This window comes from Peromyscus maniculatus, chromosome 4, assembly GCF_049852395.1.
Source record: "Peromyscus maniculatus bairdii isolate BWxNUB_F1_BW_parent chromosome 4, HU_Pman_BW_mat_3.1, whole genome shotgun sequence".
In the NCBI taxonomy this organism is placed as follows: domain Eukaryota; kingdom Metazoa; phylum Chordata; class Mammalia; order Rodentia; family Cricetidae; genus Peromyscus; species Peromyscus maniculatus.
In genome coordinates this window covers 14,531,608-14,548,260 of record NC_134855.1, presented here as the reverse complement: position 1 = coordinate 14,548,260, position 16,653 = coordinate 14,531,608, and the positions used below count along the sequence as shown (strand labels likewise).

The window sequence follows — 16,653 nt, the reverse complement described above, 5'->3', positions numbered from 1 at the left end:
ACACCCACTGCCCAGTCCCACCTTGGAGCTGGTTCTCAACATGGGCCCCCAGGTTCAAGCTCTGCGGCTCCCAGCTGGGACTCCATGGCAGCATCTCACCCTCCTGGAAGTAGGTGCTGGGGAGAAGGGGCTTGGCCTGCATGTCCACCCAGTCCTGGGGGGTTCCTCTGCTCCCGTCAGACACTAAGCTTCGGAGGTAAGAGGGAGGGGTCAGAGTGGGGGTGGCAGGTGCTGTGCTGGGGCCCAAGGGCAGCATGTCCGGAGCCAGGTCGCCAGCTGTGTCCGGGAAAGTCGACTTGTGCAGCTTGGTGGTTAGGATGTCAATACGCTGCTTGAGGACATCGGCCATGGTCTCCAGTGCCTGCAGCCGGGCCTGCTTGTACTGGAAGAGCAGGAGGCCCGATGGGCCCAGGTGCTCAGTGTCCTGGGGATCCAGGTAGATGCAGAACCCCCTGGGTGGGTCCTGGAGCTTCATGGGGTCAGGGGAGGAAGAAGTTGAGGGTAGCAGAGGGACATCACTCACGCCTTCTGGGGGGTGTCCAATGTCCTGGGTGTCAGCACGGTTCCATGGTTTGTTCAAACACAGACAGAAGCTGCAGGGAGAGAAGAGTGGTTGGACACTCAGCCTGGGCAACATGGTGTTGAACAGTGTGTGCAAAGTGTGTGTGTGTGTGTGTGTGTGTGTGTGTGTGTGTGTGTGTGAAGCAAGGAGAAACGATGAGGGCATCTGGGACAGAGTCAGGGTTCACCACAGACCAGAGGTCAAGGCTAGGACATCACATATCAGACCACATATGGCTCAACAGGACGAGGACCAAGTGTGGGTGAGGTATAGAGACACATGCTGGCAGGAATGTCAGATGCCGGAGTCCCTGGGAAATAGTCTGGTGAGTCTTCACATAGCAAACACCAAATTAACACAATCGCCATCGAGTCTACTTCTGGGTAAAAGCATCAGAGGCAGGGGTGTGAACAGATGTCTGCACACCATGCTCACAGTGGCAATGCTCCCAACAGACAAGGCAAACCAACAAACAAACAAACGAGGTCCAATGACAGATGACGGATCGGCAACACGATGCCCATCCACACAACGGGATGCTCTTCGCTTTAAGCAAGAAGAGAGAATGGTCCCTGATACACCAGGGATGAGCCTCAGAGACATCAAGCTGAGCAACATTGGTCACAAAAGGACAAGTCTGTCAGGATTCCACATCTCTGAGTTCACCTAGGCCATCAGCTCCAGAGAGACAGAGGATGCCAGGGACTGTCAGGGGCTTCAGGGTTGGTGTTAATGGGGACAGAGGATCCATTTGGGAAGAGGAGAATGTTCTGAGGATGGATGGTGGTGATGACTGCATAGGAATACAAATTGATGTGCATTTTATTTTTTTGGCTGTGCACCTAAAAACATTAAGCCAGGCATGGTGGTGTATGTCTGCAACCTCAGCACTCCGAGGGGCTGAAGTAGGAGGACTGTGAATTTAAAACTGCACAGTGAGACCCTCACCTAAAAAGCAGAACAAATGCTGGTGTGATGTTACATGCCCTTAGCCCCTCCCAGCATTTGGGAAGCAGAGGCAGGAGTATCTGTATGAGCTCTAGGCCAGCCAGATCTACACAATGAGACCCTGTCTCCAAAAACAAATAACAATAATAAAAGAAAAAAAGTTAATCAAAACAAACAAAAAAGAAGTTAGGTGGAGGGACAGGCCTGAAAAACAAACAAACAAACAACAGTTTCTTAGGAGGCTGACGCAGGAAAATCCTAAGTTCAATTCCTGCCAGGCAACTTAAGACCCTGTCTCAAAATAAAAGACTTGGTTTGTTTGTTGTTGTTTTAAAGACTGGGAGGGGGTAAATACCTTTAATTCTAGCACACAGGAGACCGAGGCAGGTGGATCTTTGTGAGTTTGAGGCCAGCCAGGGCATAGTAAGATCCTGCCATAAGCATAAATACATAAACAAAAGCTAGGGGTGTGGCTCAGTGCAGACGGCTAGCCTAGCGGGTGTAAAGCTCTGGGTTCAATTCCCAACACGGAAGACGAGGGGAGGGTTGTGAGATACCAGCGGAAAGAAGCCGATCAACTGGGCTACAGCTGAAGTTATTCTAACCGCCCTTAATAATAACACACTGTAAAACACCAAACGTTTATGAGAAAGGATGCTGAATATGTTTCATCATACAGAAATGATAAATGTTTGGAGATGGACGCATTTAACCTAATTTAAATATCACGCAATGTGTGCATGTATCAAAATACCACATGTACCCCATTCATCCATATGTACAATTTTTATGTTTTTATGTATCAGTTAAGCATAAACTTAAAACAAAATCCAGATGGATTGAGGATTTAAAAAATGGTTATCGTTGTAAATGTTATGCTATGTATATTTTAGCATAGTTTTTAAAAGTGGGGATGAAAAAGGGCCAGGATGCAGTAAAGGGAGGCAGTGATGGGGGAATCCTCTCTAACGCTGCGGGGAGCTGGAGGAGCCATGCAGGCTGCTGAACTATCCATGGGTGTGGTACCTGGTTGGACCCGAGTCGTCCTCTGTTTGGAGCTAGAGACTACTTTAGAAGTTCACAGACACAGGCATCTAGGCTGCCCTTCAGACATGCTGTCTCAGGATATAGCCAGGGAAAGAGTCAGAAGAAAGGCGGGTGTGGCGGAGAGGAGTCAAGAGGAGGAGAAAGAAGACGAGGAGTGTCCATCCCACCTGACTAAAGGTGAGTACAGAGGGGTAGGGGCAGGCACCAAGGAGGTCGGCTCCAAGTTCCTCCCAACACTAACGCCAAAAACATACCCGCGAATGTCCCTAGAGGCCTAGGGCAGGACGTTTCCAGAAGAAACCTCCTCATTGGCACAAGGAACTGCCAATCACTTTTGTCTCCTCCTCCTCCTCCTCCTCCTCCTCCTCCTCCTCCTCCTCCTCCTCCTCCTCCTCCTCCTCACCTTCCTGTGCTGGCCGTGAGTACCCTAGTAGGTGGCCAGAATGAAGCCAGGCCAGGCAGTGGCTGGCAAGATCCAGAGGAGGAGGAGGGGAAGAGCTGTCCTGTTTTGGTGGGGGGTGGAAGGGGGGGGAGGGGGAAGGGGGTAGGGAAGGAGGAAGGCAGGAAGGGAGGAATCAGTTCCCACACATCGCTGGTGGAGTGGAAGGTGCTGAAGCCTCTGTGGCAAACAGCTTACAAGTTCCTCAAAGAACTCCACCGAGAAACACAGTGGGCACAAACCCCACAGATGCCCTGGAGTGGGCCCCTGGGTTCCCGTTTCCGGGCCTGTGTTCCCAGCCTGCTGTGATGGGTGCATGTGGGGCACTTGGGACAGGAGGTAATGGATTAGGAGCTAGACACTCAGTGAAATCCTCTCCCAGGAACTCGGTGTCAATCACAACCCCAAATGCTGAAATCTTGAAAGCGTGAATTCCTCCAAGTCTAAAGTCCTGATCCTGAAATATTAAAATTCCGAATGTCGAAACCCAAACCCCAAAAGCTCATGTCCTGAAATCCTCAGTTCCCGGGGGAAAGCCTGCACGAGAGGGTGACAAGCTGGGCATTGTGGCTAGGATCCATCTCTCTGTATGGCCTTGGTTCCTGCACCCCGAAGAATGCCTAGAATCCTGGGGACATGTTTGTGCCTGTAAGGGGTTCTCCAAAGACCAGTACTGGGGAGACCCTCAGAGGAAATGAAAGGGAACATGGTCTCCAAGAAATGAGGCCCTAACTGAAAAACAGCAGCTTCCCACCATGACTCAAGACTTCCAAACACAGTCCAAGGATAGGATGGGATCACCTCCCGGAGATGGCCCGTATACACGGTCCACAGTCCACCCATGCCTCAGTCCTCAGTCACAACCTCTTTGGATTTTACTTTATTTTAGTCTATTTTTTTTTGGTTCTTTTCCAACATTTCACTTATCAGTGGTGTCTTTCATTTGCTCTTTGTTTTCACTCACATCCTCACAGTCCTGGAAGTGTAAATCCCATAAAGACTTCTAGAGAGTTCTAATTAATCATTTCTTGGCACTTTGGCCAGCGTGGCTTGGGAAAGAGCACTCTCACACACTGACTTTGGGTGCACGAAATGTGCACCCAGGAAACACTGACGCCCCCTTGGCCTGTGACGCCCCCTTGGCCTGTGACATGCCCTTTCTAGATGCCCACTTTGGTCAAAGATTAAGTTGTTGGAACCCACTCTTTGGGTGGCGTCTCTCCTTGGGGGACAGCTTATCCCTTACCCACACGACTAAGGTGAGAAAGCTGGGTGCCCAGCTGCAGAGATGGTGCCGTCTCCCACTGAGTGAGCGTGGTCTGTCTGCTCAGAACTGCCATGCAGTCACCAGGGGGCCCCCCAGTAACGCTGACATGGGTACCTATGTTCTGCTTCTCTATTTTATGTATATAGTGGCCTCTGAAGTGTTCTGCTATATGCTTCTGTCTCTCAAGTGAATCTCCCTTTGAAATGTCAACAGGTCTCTTAAAGAATTTAATTTTTTGTGTGTCTCCAGAATTTAAATCTTTCATGGCTGTACTTTTCAATGTTAGACATTTGTTTTCCTTTGGGGATTTCAGCATTTAGGGTTGTGCTGTTCTGGACTGTTGTACGGCACAAAGCCCAGGCCTATCCTCAGGAGAAATAAAGGCAGACGTTCAAACGAGTGCGTGCACACCCATGACCCCAGTAGCGTCGTCGTTTGGAGTAGTTGCAAGTGAGAACCACCTGAGTCCACAGGCAATGGATAAAGGAAATGTGGAGAGACCTGGTGTACTGGCAGGTCACAGAAGGAGAAGCCTTGTCTCCAGCTTTCCAACAGAGAGCGGACGGAAGGACACTCAGTGAGAGACCCCATCTCAGGACACCACTGACAGGAAGTGTCAGAAGCTGCCTTCTGGGAGCTGGGGTGAGGGGAGTGGGGGGAAGGGGGAGGGGAGAGGAGGAGGGGGAGGGGAGGGGAGCATGGGCGGGGCGAGGGGAGCAAGGGTGGGGTGGGGAGAGTAGAGTATGGGTAGGGTAAGGGGAGTAGGGATGGGGTGAGGGGAGGAGAATAGGGGTGTGGTGAGAGGTGATGGGGTGGGGGAGTGGGGGGTTGGGGGTTGGGGGTGGGGGGGAGAGAATGGGTGGGATGGGGGAATGGGGCTGCTGTGGCAGCTTAGCGTGGATCCCCTATAGGGATGCCAGGGGCAGAGGGGCATGCACACCACCATGCTCCCATCCTGTGCATTTAAAACAGGATGGGAGGGGGCAGGCAGTGTACCTCAGTGGGTAAAGGCTCTTGCCACATAAGCCTGGCAGCCTGAGTTCAATCCTCAGAACCCATGTGAAGGTGGCAGGAGAAAGCCACCTCCACCAAGTTAACCTCTGACCTCCACAGGCATGCTATACGGCATGCTCCCCACCTCCATACACACAGTGTTAACTAAATACATTTATATGTTAAAAATAGGTTCTTCTGGCCAGCACTCAGAGGTAGAAGCAGATGGTTCTCTGTGAGTTAGAGGCTAGCCTGGTCTACAGAGGGAGTTTTAGGACAGCCAGGGAAACCATATCTTGGGGGGAGGGGAAGAAAGGAAGGAAGAGAGAGAGAAAGAAAGAAAGAAAGAAAGAAAGAAAGAAAGAAAGAAAGAAAGAAAGAAAGAAAGAAAGAAAGAAAGAAAGAAAGAAAGAAAGAAGAAATAAGCATTAAAAAAAGGTGGGCCGGGCGGTGGTGGCGCACGCCTTTAATCCCAGCACTCGGGAGGCAGAGACAGGCGGATCTCTGTGAGTTCGAGGCCAGCCTGGGCTACCAAGTGAGCTCCAGGAAAGGCGCAAAGCTACACAGAGAAACCCTGTCTCGAAAAACCAAAAAAAAAAAAAAAAAAAAGGTGGGCTGGAGAGATGGCTCAGTGGTTAAGAGCTCTGGCTACTCTTCCAAAGGACCTGGGTTCAATTCCCAGCACCCACATGGCAGCTCACAACTGTCTGTAACTCCAGTTATAGGATCCGACATCCTTACACATGTATACATGTGGGCAAAACACCAATGCACATAAAAAAAAAATTGAATAAATAAAATGAAAAAAATTGAAAAAAAAAAAAAAAAAAGGTTCCAGCACTTGGGAGGCAGAGTGAGGCAGATCTCTGTAAGTTCAATGCCAGTCTGGTCAGGACAATCAAAGCTGTTATACAGAGAAACCCTGTCTTGAAAAAACAAACAAGCCGGGCGGTGGTGGTAGTGCACACCTTTAATCCCAGCACTGGGAGGCAGAGGCAGGTGGGTCTCTGTGAGTTCAAGGCCAAACTGGTCTACAAAGTGAGTTCCAGGAAAGGCACAAAACTACACAGAGAAACCCTGTCTTGGGGGGAAAAAAAAGAAGGAAAGAAAGAAAAAGAAAAACAAAAGGAAAACAAACAAACAAAAGGTTGTTCTGCCAAACCCAGAAAGACAGTCATGGTATGTACTCACTCATAAGTGGATTCTAGATATAAAATAAAGAACAATCAGACCACAACCCATAGAACCATGGAGGCTATATATATAGCATGGAGGTCCCTAGGACGACTGTGGCTTATAATAAATTTCGGATTTACTCAATTATTGAAAAAAAAAATAGCCAAACGAATGGAAACACATGAACTATGAACCAAAGGCTGAGGGGCCCCCAGCTGGATCAGGCCCTCTGAATAGGTGAGACAGTTGATTGGCTTGATCTGTTTGGGAGGCAGCTAGGCAGTGTGACCAAGTCCTGTGCTCATTGCATGAGTTGGCTGTTTGAAACCTGGGGCTTATGCAGGGACGCTTGGCTCAGTCTGGGAGGAGGGGACTGGACCTGCCTGGACTGAGTCTACCAGGTTGATCGCAGTCCTGGGAGGGGGGGGAGGCTTTGCACTAGAGGAAGTGGGATTGGGGGGTGGGCTGGAGGGAAGGGGAGGAAGTGGGAGGGGGGAGAACAGGGGAACCTATGGCTGATATGTAGAACTGAATGGTATTGTAAAATAAAATAAAAGGAAAAAAAAAAGGTTCTGGAGAGAGAGCTTAGTCAGTAATATGTCTGCCATATAAAAGCACGGATTTAATCTCTCAGAATCCACATTTTTTTTTAATCCAGATGTGGTGGTACATTGATTATTATCCTAATGCTAGAAAGGCAGAGGCAGGAGAATTCCTGGAGCTCACTGGCCAACCAGCCTACCCTAATCAGCAAGACGCAGGTACCAGGGAGAGACCCTGTCTCAAATACCCAAGGTGGATATCTCCTGAGAACCAATATCTGAGGTCAACCTCTGGCCTACACACACACACATACACACATAAACATGTGAAACTGTATACACACAAAGTGCATATTTACATGCCTGCACACACATATACACAAATGCATCGTTTATATTCACAGTGACTTTCTCACCTCAGCAAAACACACTAGTGTCTCTGCTCCATAAAGCACTGGGGCTGCCATGGCCAGCAGAAGGAAAGTCCCCAAGGAGGCACACTGTCATGAGCGATGTCCAGAGCACCCCCAGAGTTCATTCTCCACCCCCACCGCCCACCCCCCACCGCTCCACTCTGAGATCCCTGTATTTTTGCCCGGGAAGAGCATCCCTGCCCTCCCCACCCACCTGTCTGGAGCCTCTCGGTCCCCAAGCACCATGCCAGATGTCACCTTGCTCCACTTCCTCAGTGGTGACCCCAGACTCCCGGGGGCTTCCAGGCCCTAAAGCAGAGAGCACACATTAAGACCCAGAGCCTCATTTCAGTTCAGAGTTGGGCTCCAGCCCCTACCCAGGACTTCAGCCCAGGCTCTCGGAGCATTTCAAGGAATTAGGGGTGAAGAGGCAAATAGGTCCCTCCAGCCTCATCTACCCATGGAGACAGTGTGCAGGAACTCCCCCAAACAACCAAACAGGAACCAAGGTCAGCTAGAAATATTCCCCAACATTGCCAGCACCCCAGCCAGGAGCAAAGGTGTCCCATACCTAACCTCTTCTCCCTGGCATGGTCTCTGTCCCAGGTAAATGCCGGCAAGCTGCCCAGAGCCAATGCCATCTCACCCCCCTGGGCCCAGGGGCACCCACCCACCCACCTGTTGACGGGCAGTAGGCAGGCAGGGGTAGCAAAGAACCCCAGTCTCAAAGGCTTGGCTAACCCCCTTGTCACCCACCCAGCACATACCCCAGCCTGGACGGTGCTGGGAACAAAGGTGACGATGCCGGGGCTCCTCCGGGAGACCACAGGGATGGCCTTGCCCAGGATGGCCTCTCTCTGCTTCCGATACACCTCCTGCAGCCTCTGGTTCCGCAGCTCCAGCGCCTGTGCAGCCAGGGCCTTCTGCTCCATGGCCTGCTGCCGACGGGCCCGGGCCTTCTGACGCATGAAGTCCCGCAAGGACTCAGAGCTGTGTGGCTGGCCCAGAGACCGCTGTGGCCTCGGGCAGGGTGGGCTCTCCTGCATGTCCTGCTCCTTTGCTGGTTTGCTCTGAGGGAAGCCCTGGGCAGTCTCTGGCCAAGCTAGCTTGACTTCTGAGAGGGGAGGGACAACACATTCGTCCTCGCTGTGGAGACTGGATCTCTGCACAGGAGAACTACTCCAGGGCTGCTGGAGCGCGGGGTGTGGCCTAGCCACAGAGCTCCACGGACTGGACCCAGGCACCTCCCAGCCTTTGCAAGCTGTGTGAGTCCTCTGTGAACAAGCCTGGCCAGCCAGAGCACTCCAGGGCCGCTGGGAGAAGGGACTTGGCTTTTTAATAGGGCTCCCGGACCTCTGGAAGGAGGTATCCTGTCCCTGAGCTTCCCAGGCCCTCTGTGGGCAGGTCTGCCAAGCCAGGGCACTCCAGGGCCGCTGTGAGAAGGGACTTGGCTTTTCTGGGGTGCTTCCAGGCCCCTGGAAGGAGGTGTCTTGCCCCTGTGCTGTCCAGGCCCTCTGTGGACAAGACTCCTGCTCAGCCACTGCTTCCTTGTGTTGCTGGCTGTACAAGTCTCTAGCCCTATCCAAGGAAGGGCATGTCCCTTCTGTCGCAGCCCAAGCACTCTTTGAGAAGGAGCCCTGCATGTCCCAGGCGCTCTGGGGCCCCTGCTGCCTCTTCCCTGCCGGGTTCTGTGGCTTTGATGACAAGAGCTTCCTGGGCCGCCTGGCAAGCTCCAGACCAGCCTGGATTTGCCGGCGCAGGTCTTGGAGGATCTCCATGGCGCCTTGGATAGTTGCGGACTGATCATGGATAGCCAGGCTGGGCGTGTGCTCAGAAACCTGCTGGTCACGGTGGGCATGGGTAGGCTTAGGCAACCAGGTGTGGGCAGGTGAGTCCCCAACAGCTCCTGCTTTCTTGCCAGAGCCTGCAAAGATGGGCAGTGAAGGAGTGTTGGGGTCTGTGGGCTGGAGCAAAGAACAGACCTGCTCCTCCATTCAGGGGGCATCACGGGGTGACCAAGGAGGCCCGGGCTTGGCCCCACAAGCCTCAGCCCTCATGATCAGCACACAAAGAAGGGCAGGGGCTGCTTTTGAGTGAACAACCTGCTCCACGTGTGTTGATGGGGTACACATGGAGAGGTGGCGGGGGTCCGCCACGGGAGTGGCCATTCCCTTCACCTGCTCTCTTCACAAAAGCCCAAGGAGTATCTCTGCTCCCAAAGCTGAGAAGAGCCTTTCCCTTCAGGCTTGTAAAAGTAACTATCCCCAAATTTCCATCTTTGAGGGAAATGTCAAAAGGCTACCGCCCTCCCGGGCAGCACAGGAATCTCCTCTGTGCCCACCCAACAATGCCACAGCAAAACACACCAAGCTAAGGCTGAGGCATGAGGTACCTAATTCCGGGGCAGGGGCCTTGCTCTGGAGCCGGGAGAGGGCAGGAGGGGGGCCAAGCAGCCGCCTCACCAGGGCTTGTCCTTTCCTCCAGGCGTACACACCAGTCAACTCAGAATCTTAAACAGAAAACACACAGCCGGACCGCGGCCCTCAGACCCCTGGCAAGGATTCATACCACTTCTGCACACAATTTGGCATACCCGGCAAGGGCTCACAGGGAAACCCCTCACATCCAAACCCCTGTGGGAACAAAGCCAGATGTTTAGTCACGAGCCAGCCTGGGTGCGGTGCTTCTCAGAGTGACTGATGGTGAACCCCCAGGATCCTGCTCAATAGAGGAGGTAATAAAAACTCTCCGCTAACAGCTCTACCCGAGAGCTGCTCGACACCAGCCCAGGCACACAGCCTCGTCAACCAGGAACAAATGCAAGGCCACAGCCTCAGGTGACATCTGCAGCTGGCCACTCAGCCAGCGGCTCATGCCAGGGCCACAACAGCAGCAATGCCGTGACCACATACCTTAGCTGAGAGACTGATACGCTCTGAAGCTGGTCAGAGTCACAGCAGTGGGACCAGGATCAGAGATGGCTTTAGGCCTCCTTAATGGTACAGGAATAAATGACCAGCACAGCTGAGCTTCCCTTACCAGACACTGTCCTATGATAAACAGGATTATTCAAGGTTTTACTTCATAATCTCAGATCGTATCCGCCAATGCCAACACTGACTGGCCATCACCACAACCCCAGTCACAGGGCCCCACAGAAACAGGAAGCATTCACTTATCATAGTTTACACAATTCTTTCTAGAAGGCCACCTTATGGGACAAACAATCCACACTCTGCCCCATCACAGTAAGGTCACAGTTTTATTATACAGGCTGCCACAATGCTCACACACAGAGTCACAATCTACATGTTCACATGCTTACACACACTCACACAGGTTCACAGCTCACATATATCCACATACTCACGTACCCACATGCTCATACACAGGCTCACATGCATTCATATATGCTCATTCACGTTAGCATACTTGCTTACATATTCACACATGCTCATAGGCTCACAAATGTGCACTCACTCATTCACATACATGATCACACACTCAAATATACAAGCAACCACATACGCATGCTTTGTACACTCACATATGTGCAATACACATCTACACACAGGCTCTCACACACACATGCTCACAGACACAGACATACTACTGTGGGTCCAGCCAGCTCTGAAAAATTCAGACCACACCTGGTGTATTCCCAATTACTGCGCTCACGTTCCTGCTCAAGGTGACACTATCTGAGGCTTGGGATCACATCTCCATGTGGACTCAGCCAGGACTTGCCCTGTTTCCTAAGGGTAGCACATCACAGCTCGGACTGTGGGCACTGTCCAGAGCACTGACCCCTGAGGGCAGTCTACCTGAGTTAAGGCCTTCTCCACACTCCTCCCTCCACTGACCTGACAGTTGTGATTCAAATTAGCAGTCGTCCATAGTTTAGAAACTATGTCACTGGGGACTGGGAGATGGCTCCGCAGGAAAGAGCTCTGGCCGCTCTTCCAGAGTCCTGGCTTTGATCCCAGCACTCACATGGCAGCTCACTAACTGCAGTTCTCAAGAAGCTGACACTCTCTTCTGGCCTTCTCAGGCACCAGGCATGCAGGTGGTGCACAGACGTACACGTAAGCAGAATACCCATACACATAAAATTTAAAAATAGTATTTCTAAAATTTAAAAACATCTAGAAAAGTAGTTAAATCATGATAGTTGTAAAATATTCACCTATCCAGTCCAAAGAAAAACAAAGCCCTATATTACACAGACTGAGTGATCTCTTCAGACCGAAAGCACTCTGCTGAGATGAACTGTTTTGAGCCACTCAATTCTCCAGGCCTGAAACCACCTTTCCTGGGCAGAGGATGGGCTGCACCTAGCCACACCCTCCATGGGGACAAGGCTTCCAGGCCATGCTTTCTCTAGGCCCCAGCTTCTTAAACTATAGGTCTTGATCCGATATGGGGCCGCATACTCCCAGACACAGACATAGCACTGTGGGCCCAGCCAGCTCTGCAAAACTGAAAATGTGGGGGTAGGAAAAAATGGCAAGAGTAAAAGGTTTCTAAACACACAGCATCTGTGGCAGTTTTGATGCAACTGGCCCCTATAAGATCATAGGGAGGGGCACTATGCAGAGGTGTGGCTTTGTTGGAGGAAGTGCGTCACTGTGGGGGGGGGTGTTGTGGAATAATATAAAGATGTGTTACATTTGTTTATGCTGCAAAGATGAGCTGCATTCTTTTCTGTTGCATTTTTTCACTCTGTGAAGCTGTGTTACTTTGCCTGTCTAAAACACCTGATTGGTCTAATAAAGAGATGAATGGCCAATAGCTTGGCAGGAACGGCTAGGTGGGGCTGGCAGGCAGAGAGAATAAATGGGAGGGGAAATCTAGGAGCAAGAGAAGGAGCGAGAAGAGATGAGGTCAGCCACCCAACCACACAGCCAGACACGGAATAAGAAGGGAAGAAAAGATAAACAGAAATAGAGAAAAGCAGGGTTGGGGATTTAGCTCAGTGGTAGAGCGCTGGCCTAGCAAGCACAAGGCCCTGGGTTCGGTCCTCAGCTCTGGAAAAAAAAATAGAGAAAAGCCTAGAAGCAAAAGAAGACAGGATAATTTAAGAAAAGCTGGCTAGAAACAAGCCAAGCTAAGGCCAGGCACTCATAAGAAAGAATAAGGCTCCGTGTGTACTTATTTGGGAGCTGGGTGGCAGGCCCCTCAAAGAGTAAAAACAACCAACAACAGGTGGGCTTTGAGGTCTCCTATGCTCAAGCCATGCACAGTGTGACAGTTCACTTCCTGTTGCCTGCAGATCAAGATATAGAAATCTGAGCTCCTTCCCCAGCTCCATATGTGCTGTATGCCACCGCGTCCCACCATGATGACAATGGACTAAACCTTTGAAACTGTAAGCCATCTCAATTAAATATTTTCCTTTATAAGAGTTGCTGTAAGCTGTGGTGGCGCACACTTTTAATCCCAGCACACGGGAGGCAGAGGAGGCAGAGGCAGGCGGATCTCTGTGAGTTCGAGGCTAGCCTGGGCCTGGATGGCAGAGCACATCCATATAGCACACTCGGAGCACATAATTACTTTTGCCCTTGCCTGAAAAGTCTGCCTGAGGCTAAAGTGAAGAGTTTTGGATTAATGGCATTGGCTAAGGGAATCTCAAAACAGCCTAGTACAGACTCTGTTGTATGGTTATTAGTGTTAACTCTAATAAAGATTTATAATGAAAAGGAGCAAGCTGGGCAAGGAAAAATACAAAATCTACAGATTGAGAAAAGGGGCACCAGGAAGTGGAACAGAGCTAAATCCTGTTTTCTAGGAGACAAACAGATTAAGATGTGGAATAAAGGGAGTGGTGACCTCAGGGCAAGATTCCAATTTGTGAAAAGGAATTAAAGAAAAGCTTAGAGCCAGGTGTGGTGGTGCACACCTTTAATCCCAGCACTCAGAAGGCAGAGAAAGCTGGTGGATCTCTTTGTTTGAGGCCAGGCTGGTCAATAGATCAAGTTCAAGGACAGTCAAGCTTAGACAGTGAAGGAAACCATGGAAAACAGACAGCTGGTGAAGAAGTAGTGGAACAAGAGGACCATGCTCCAGTCTAAGCGAGCAGCAGAGCTCCAGGATTCTGGCTTTAGAGTCAAGGACAGACAGTGGCTCACGGCTGCCTGGGACTCCAGTTCCAGGGGATCAGCCACCCTCTTCTGGCTTGTACATGGTGTATATACGTTCTTGCAAGTAAAACACTCATTGTAAAATAAACTTAAACAAAAAACCTGCTAAGCAGACTTTGACTAGGGATTAGGACAGAATTTCCAGCAGTTTCTAAAATAGCCCTAGATACACTCCTGGCACATATTTATGTAGAAAATCAATCAACTCTGAAAAACCTTGAGGATGCTTTTGCATCCTGCAGTATCAAATATTCAGGAAAGATTTAATCCTTTATGCAAAATAGGCAAATAAATAATCACAGGCATCCCATTAGTATGCAAATGTGCTTTTGTTTTAATAGATGGTTGCATAACTGAACAGAGACAGTTCAAGACATTCCTGCTGCAGATCAGGTCACCAGGCCAAGGAGGGTTAACCGTGGGGCCTCATAGGCCCAGATCTGGGGCTAATCCCAGCTGCTGTTCATCAGCTATGGCTAGAGGGCTAGTGCCTACACTTCTCCATCTGTAAGAGGTGAATGTGTCTAACAGTGCTTCACAACAGGGCCAAGGATGGCTACTGCCTTCACAGGCAGGCGGGGACATGAGCAGAATTCTGCAGTCTTAGGGTGAGGTTGCTGGTGGGGCTGGCCACATCCAGGTTTCAGTAGGGAGGGGGATGGTTGAGCTCCCCAAGAAGGCATCTCAGTCCTGCTCTTACGTGCTGCACTCACCTGGTCATATGCTCTCTCTCTCCCTCCGCCAGGCACTGGGCCAGAGGCCCCACGTAGGGAGGACAGCCCCCTCTGGCTTCTCTTGCAGCCATCCGGCCTCCCCATTAGCCCACCAGAGGAGCCCTGGTCGATAAATGGGTCCTGATGGGCACATTTTTTTCTTCTGCTGAGCAGTTTAATGACAATTAATTTTTTTACGGGAGGATTTTTAATCTGTGGAAATGGATGGAGTCCCCAAGTGCCCTGTCAAAGCTCTAGACCGACCTAATCTATGATAAAAAATGCAAAGCGAGGTGATATAATCTGAAATTAAATATCGGGCTTCATTTTCCTTTGGCCCGGATGGATGAATATTTTATAACTATTGTGATTTAATTTTTTGTTAACTACAGCAAATTTCTAATTCATCCAATTCCCAAGTCCTGTGGCTCTGACCCCTGAACCCAAACTCATCTCTCCTTAGCCCAGCTGTGGCTTCGTCACTGACAGAAACTAATGGTCACTACCGTCAGGGTGACACGGCGACTTCGATGATGAATGCAGCCAGTGGCATGCCCTCTGACCCTGTGTCAGCCAGACGGCAGGTCATTTTTCAAGCAAGCCATTACAACGAAACAACAAAAAGCCGGGGACGAGGGAGATGATCCTGCAGAAGATGGTTGCAGTTGCGCATTTTCAGGGGACCTTCCAGAACCTTCTTGGAGTTTCAGTGTCTCTTACTCTTGGGTTCCAAAGGCGCCCTTCTCACCCTGTGTCACCTCTGGCCGGCTGGAGGGCTTGTGTGCACCCCCTGCTAAGCACCCAGTGGGCTAGGCAGAGACTCCTCATTCTAGAAGACACAGCTTTGCTTGGGAGCAGAGGAAGCAGGGTTACTGAGTAGAAATGGAGAGTATACACAGAGTACACACTACCCATGCTGGTGGGTCCAGAATGGCGACCTCATGGGGATGGGGGAACTGAGACAGGGCAGAGGCAACTCAAAAAGTACTCCCAGGCCCTCCTATGTGGCCTTTATACTTAGTCCTGCCAAACTGACCTCAACCTCAGTGGTAGTGATCCCCCCACTTGGGAAGTCTTAATGGTATTGCTGTAGCAGAAGGCCTCAACAAGGGCTCAGGCATGGTCTCAAAATACACCTGGCTCTCCAGCAGGAAGCAGAGGCCTGGGACTAGATGGGTCAGGGCCTATGTGGCCCTGAGCAGGCTGCCAAACCTCCCTGGGCTTCAGTTTCCACATCTACAAAATGGGAACCAACCTACCTCGCTCTCAGCCCACCTCCTAGACCCTTCTTGACTCCCAACAATCTCAAAACACATCTGGCCTTTCTTTGGAGTTCATGGATCCAGCTAGATGGAGGGGGCTCTTCTGTTCACCCCCACAAGCCGTAGAGGCAGCAAGCTGGCTGGGAGGCTGGGTGTCTATAAGGACCCAAGCTCAGGAAAGGAGGGGTCCTAGTTAGAAACCCACCAGTCCCAGCTGCTGCCCACGGGGTCACTAACTAGCTCCCCTGATTTGATCCCAAATCAGGGAAGGCACGCCCTCTTCCTGGAAGGGCAGCAAAGCGTCAACACACCTCAGACAAGAGGAGAGGCTGGGCTTCCACCTTCCCCTGTCTTTCCAACATGTTACTGCTCTGAAGAACAGCGGGCTGATAACATTTGGAGTGTGGCCAAACTGCTTCTTGTCATCCCAGTCTGCAGGAGCTTAAGGGACAGCTCCCATCACTTGGGGAGTTGCGGACTCCCTCTTCACAGCAAGGAATCCTCGGATCCCAGGGCCCCCACGCCTCCTTGCGTGTGGCCGAGCTGGCAGCCAATGTCCCCAGCACAGCATCAAGAGCCTTGTGTCACCCTCACCAGCTAGAATCACAGACTCGGTGGTCCCCAGGAGCAAGCCTCACCTCTGCCTTTGGCAGGTCTGCGGGGGACAGATGACTTTGGAATCTCTCTTTTGTAAGAACCACTTCTGATCCTTTTGATGTTTGTCCTTGGAACTGAGAGAGGAGAGGGGGAAAGAGGGAGGGGGAACCTTAATCAGACAACCTGCAAGTAGGCAACATGTTCGCCTTGACGCCTGGGTTCAGGTTTGCTGAGTGAACAAATGAGTGAATGAGCCAAGCCCCAAGGGAATCCAGGTATAGCATCTTTGCCCTGGACATGACTCCTACGAGGGAAGGAAGACGAGGCTGGAACTGACTGACAGACGTGGTAGCATCACTCTGATGGAAGAGAGACCCTTCAAAGCCCCACAGCAAGTTCAGTTGCCAACTAGGGTAAACTCGTTCATTTGGGAGGCTGAAGCAGGAGGATGAGTTCAAGGCCAACCCAAGCTATGTAGTGAGGTCCTGTCTAAACAGGAAAGAGGAAGAGGACTAAGAGGAGAAGAAAGAGGAAGAAGAGAAGCAGGAGAAGGA

General features: G+C 51.0%; 1 protein-coding gene across 12 annotated transcripts in view; it reads right to left on the bottom strand.

Annotated features, from left to right (window-relative positions):
- Ccdc187 (coiled-coil domain containing 187) overlaps positions 1-16,653 on the bottom strand; it is a 52,558-nt gene that overhangs the window by 26,804 nt on the left and 9,101 nt on the right. For 5 of the 12 annotated variants that reach the window (XM_076569193.1, XM_076569187.1, XM_076569188.1 and 2 more), the window contains exons 4-9: positions 16,141-16,233; positions 9,780-9,896; positions 8,155-9,311; positions 7,602-7,696; positions 524-593; positions 22-382 (exon numbers count right to left, since the gene is read on the bottom strand). In XM_076569193.1, the coding sequence (XP_076425308.1) occupies positions 22-382; positions 524-593; positions 7,602-7,696; positions 8,155-9,311; positions 9,780-9,896; positions 16,141-16,233 (1,893 nt within the window). The remainder of the gene's footprint in view (positions 1-21; positions 383-523; positions 594-7,601; positions 7,697-8,154; positions 9,312-9,779; positions 9,897-16,140; positions 16,234-16,653) is intronic. The other 7 variants (XM_042275109.2, XM_042275110.2, XM_076569196.1 and 4 more) reach the window with 4 other exon arrangements.